A 4,834-nucleotide genomic window follows, 5' to 3' on the forward strand; every position below is an offset into this window, starting at 1 on the left:
ATGATGGGATTGGATGACTGTGTTCTGAGTGGCCAATCTGCCCAAGGGGAGTTTCCCTAGGGGTGTGGCCTGCTTCCAGGATATCCAGGGACATTCTGGGAAGAGAGAGATTCTTCTGTGGATCGGGACTTTGGTGTGCTGCCTACAACCTTCCATGAGTGAGCAGCCCACCGTTTAGCCTGGAGATCTTGGATTCATCTTTCATTGGAGTCAACAGCCAGTGTACTGCCTACCACCCTTGATCTTTTCAGCTCCCTGAGGTTGTGGAAGCTAAGTCTGCCTCCAGCCCGACATTTCCTCCAGGGACTTTGGACTTGCCAGCTTTTATATGGCTTGTGAGCCATCTTCCTAAGATAAATCTCTCTCTCTCTTTATATATATATATATATATATATAAGCTTTGCTGGTTTTTGGTTCTCTAGAGAACCCAGTCTAACACAGCTACTAATTACAGCAACAAATTCCTTGCTAACCAATTAATACACTCCCATCAACAGAAAGCAAGAAAGCCCATTTCTTTCACATATTTGCTAATAATGGCTTTGGCCAATCTCTCCAATCATTGCCATTCTGACAGGTGAAAAATAGGACTACTTTTATTTTATAGCCTGAAATATTAACAAGTTTAATATCTTTTCATACATACTTGATTTTTGGTGAATTACCTATTCATGTCTTTGTCATTTTCTATTAAATGTTTTCTTTTTCAGACTGAATTATAAAATATTTTTCCATATAAAGAAATACTGCTTTTTTTCTGTCATTCAAGCTACTGGTACTTTAATGTCTGTCCTTAATCTTTTGATTATTTTTGGATTTACACTTACAGTTTTAAATGCTTTATTTTAGAAAAGAAAAAAAAAATTAAACCAATGAGCTAAACACCTACCTTATGACGTTAGAAAAATGAACTAATTAAATCCAAAATCTGGGTGTAAGAAAATACACCTAAAAGCAAAAATTGATTAAATAGAAAAAGAACAACCAGCAGAAAAAAAATAACAAAGTCAAAAGTTGGTTCTTCAAAAGATTAATAAAATTAGTAATCCTTTGTCACACAGAGGACAACATGGAGCTGTCTTGAGTTGGAATCTACTCAACAACAGTGGGTTTGGTTTTTGGTCTGAGTGACACAAACAGCTTGCACTTGACTACCAACTAAAAGCTGGCAGTTCAAATCCACCTGGTGCGCCACACAAGAAAGGCCTAACCATCTGTTTCCCAAGATCACAGCCACTGACACCCTCTGGAGTACAGTTCTACTCAGAAACACTTGGAGTCTCCATGAGTCAGAACCAGCCCGATGGCAACAAGCTTTCTCTTTTTTTAAAGTTTGTTGTTGTTGTTATTTGCCGTGGAGTTGGACTCGACTCATAGCAACCCCTCCTTGGGTTTCCGAGGCGGTGTCACGACAGAAGAAGATTGCCCAACCTTCCTTCTGAAAAGTGGTTGGTGGGTTTTTAAAATTTAGTTGCCAATAATCCTTTTTTTCCAAGTTATTTATGTTCCTTAAACTTTGAGCTTATTATGCAAAAAAAAAATCTGTCTGATTATATCTTTTTCTAAGTCAAAGATACAAAAGAAATATCCACTTTACTTCTAAGGAACCTGAGATTCAAAGAGATTAAATGCAGTATACATTTCCCAGGATAGCTGCCCAAGCCTAACCATCTACTGAGGCAAAGGAGTGGTTCCAGTAGCCAAGTCACGACTGTCAAACCCTTCCTGGTCACAGAGATTAGTCCACCCAGGGGCAGAAATCCAATTATAGCAGAGTCAAGCAGATTCTTTCTCCAATGCTATGTTCTTGGCAGCACTCTTGAAAGGGGTCTCAAACTCAGTTGTTTTCCTGCCTTTCCAGAGGCAGGAAAGTTAGGGTACGCCAACGATACTGTGCAAAGGCTCCCCCCCACCCCTAGCATCCTTCTGATAAATTCACCCTTTTTCCCTAAGCTGGCCAGAGTGAGTTTCCATACTCAGGTGACTGAGAGAAGGCACATAGTGGGTTTGCAGCTGAGGGGTTCTAGAACCCACATCTCTTCGTATTGTTGTTGTGTGCCATCAAGTCAATTCTGACTCAAAGCAACCCTATATGACAGAGTAGAAATGTCCCATAGGGTTTCCTGGCTATAATCTTTATGTGGGAAAATCTTTTCTCCCACAGAGGCATTGGGTGGGTTCAAACTGCTGACCTTTTGGTTAGCAGCCCAGCAGTTAACCACTACACCTCCATTATACCCCCTTAAACAGCATCTACTGAAAGCCTACTGTTTGCAAGGCACGGTATCAAATCTGTGCTGTGAGGACCAGGTGGAGGGGCACGCCACAGGGAAAGAGAATGCAGGAAAGATATAGGGACCTGAAAGCAATACAGTTTACTGCAACATAAGGCACATTAAAGCACAGTTGATCCTCAATAAATGTTTACTGAATTAATATCACATTCTATATGTTGTCGTTGTTGTTGTTACATGCCGTCGAGTCGGACCCAACTCATAGCGACCTCTTCTTGAGTTTCCAAGGCGCTATCACTAAGGAAGTAGATTGCCCAACCTTCCTTCTGAGGAGTGGCTGGTAGATTTGAACCATCAGCCTTCTCGTTAGCATTCTACATGAAACTAGAAAAAAAACTCCAAAAACCAAACTCACTGCCGTTGAGTCGATTCCGACTCATAGTGACCCCCTCTGAGTTTCCAAGGTGGTAAATCTTTATGGAAGGAGATTGTCCAGTCTTCTTTCTGTGGAGTGGTTAGTGGGTTTGAACCTCCAGACTTCTGGTTAGCAGTCAAATGCCTTAGGCACCATGCCACCAGAGCCCCTTGAAACTAGAAAAGGTGAGGGCAACTCATGTATGTCTATGAATATCAAACTAAAGAGAGTCTAAGTTTACTCTCCTCTGAATGGGGCCACTGATTTCTGAGCAGAGGAGCCCTATGATCTGAACTGGGCTTTAGAAAGAATGAATGCATAGGTTTACACCAACATTTTAGCCAGTCTCTATGAATGCTCAGTTTATTAATGAGCTGAGATTTCTGTGGATTAAGTATGGTAATTATGTTTCTAACCAGAGACAGCTAACAGTACATTTTACAGAAAGCAGAAGGTTTTGTTTCAATGTCAAAATGATACTCCTATATGACTATCCTCAGGGAACAGCTCAAGATATTTGCAAACCCAGTGTATTACAAATTTCATCTTCTGGTCTAGATCTAATCAAGTTGTTAACAAAATTATTTAGAGCCAGCAATATTTCTATATTCATGATGACTTGAACAGGCATGCTATTTAGGGACATGTTGTATCTGAGAAACTGTTAATTACTTTCTTGTACTCCTATAATGGAAACAACCCAAGTTTCACTAAATGTATATTATAAGACATTTCATAATGAAGAGTCTTATGCAGTTTCCAGCATATGCAATCTTGTTGTCAATAAGCATATGATATTAAACATAGGCCCTAATATCACTGCGGTACCTCCAAAAGAGTTGATGCTTTTAACTTGTGGTACTGGTGAAGAATACTGAAAGTATTCTTTATACTTTCATACCAGAAGAACATACAAATCTGTCCTGGAGGAAGTGCAGCCAGAATGCTCCTTGGCAGCAAGAATGGCCAGACTTCCTCTTACCTACTTTGCTCATGTCAGAAGGGACCATTCCCTGCAGAAGGATCTCATGCTTGGTAAAGTGGAGGGTGAGCAAAAACGGGAAAGACGCTCAAGGAGATGGATTGACACAGTGGCTGCAAGGATGGGCTCAGGTACAGCAAGGATTGTGAGGCTGGCACAGGACCCGGCAGTGTTTTGTTCTGTTGTACACAAGGTTGCTATGAGTGGGAGCCCACTCAACAGCACCTAACAACAACAACAACCCCCTCTTAGAAAAGATGCATCAACTTTATTTTCAATACCCTAAATTTTTGTACTAGTAACCTAAATGCATGAAAACGGATCTGCTTATTGTACAAGCAACTATTTACGTAGCCATTTCAAACAGTGAAATAGTAAATAAAATGTGTTGAAAAAAGTCAAATGAAATGCAAACATGTCCAAACTAACTGCTGTTAAACAAAAAAGGTTTTTCTTTCAAATGAGAAAAAAGAGAGCCAAATTTGTCAACAATGATCACAGTGATGTATACCATGGAAAACAGAAAAGTTACTGATCGTGCTAAAAAAAAAAAAGTTTTCCATACCTCTACCTCCACTATAACTACCAATCTCAAGAACTAACATAGACTTTTTGAAAGCTGAGAAGAATCCAGTAACTCGCACAGAATCTCTTGAAGTTTAAGTACTGAGCGTCTGTTTCAGCCATAGCATTTAAGTGGAAATGTTACAAGCAGACGCAGCAGGGCCCTGAGTGCGAAAACAGACAAAGACCACCCAGACACAGCCCAGGAGGGCTACCTCCTCTCCATGAAGTGGAATCGGGAACTGGGGTGGTTGGCCTCTCTGCCCTCCGTCCCCACACCCAGTCCACCCGCCATGCACCCCTTGTGCTTTGCAGCTCCTCGTAGTGCCGGGTACTCACAGCTCTGGTCTCGTACAGCACCAGCTTCTGGACCGAGCTGATGATGGGAGCAGCAGCCGTGGGCATGACTCCGAGCAATCGGAGGCCCCAAAGCCAGACTGCGGGTCGGGTTGCGGCAGCCGCGGGACTTCCCCAGGAGACCTAGCGAGAGGACACCTCAAACCCTGGACACTGGGTCCAGCCGAGGAAAACACCACCTGGACCCTAAGGCTATAGGTGCACAGCTACTGGCGGGTATTTCCGGGTCCCTGCACCCCGCCTCCAGGCAAGCCCGCCCCAGGCACAGCAGGGGGCGGGGCT

At 42.5% G+C, this 4,834-nt stretch overlaps 1 protein-coding gene across 1 annotated transcript in view; it reads right to left on the reverse strand.

Moving 5' to 3' along the window:
• The window catches only part of FIG4 (FIG4 phosphoinositide 5-phosphatase), a 186,153-nt gene extending 181,534 nt beyond the window's left edge, over positions 1-4,619 (reverse strand). The window contains exon 1 of the mRNA XM_007940808.2: positions 4,535-4,619. Coding sequence (XP_007938999.1) covers positions 4,535-4,600 — 66 coding nt within the window. The 5' untranslated portion in view covers positions 4,601-4,619. The remainder of the gene's footprint in view (positions 1-4,534) is intronic.
• Between the last annotated feature and the right edge of the window lie 215 nt (positions 4,620-4,834).

This window comes from Orycteropus afer, unplaced genomic scaffold (genome assembly GCF_000298275.1).
Source record: "Orycteropus afer afer isolate SDZICR_OR568_19922 unplaced genomic scaffold, OryAfe1.0 scaffold00072, whole genome shotgun sequence".
Taxonomy (NCBI): Eukaryota; Metazoa; Chordata; class Mammalia; order Tubulidentata; family Orycteropodidae; genus Orycteropus; species Orycteropus afer.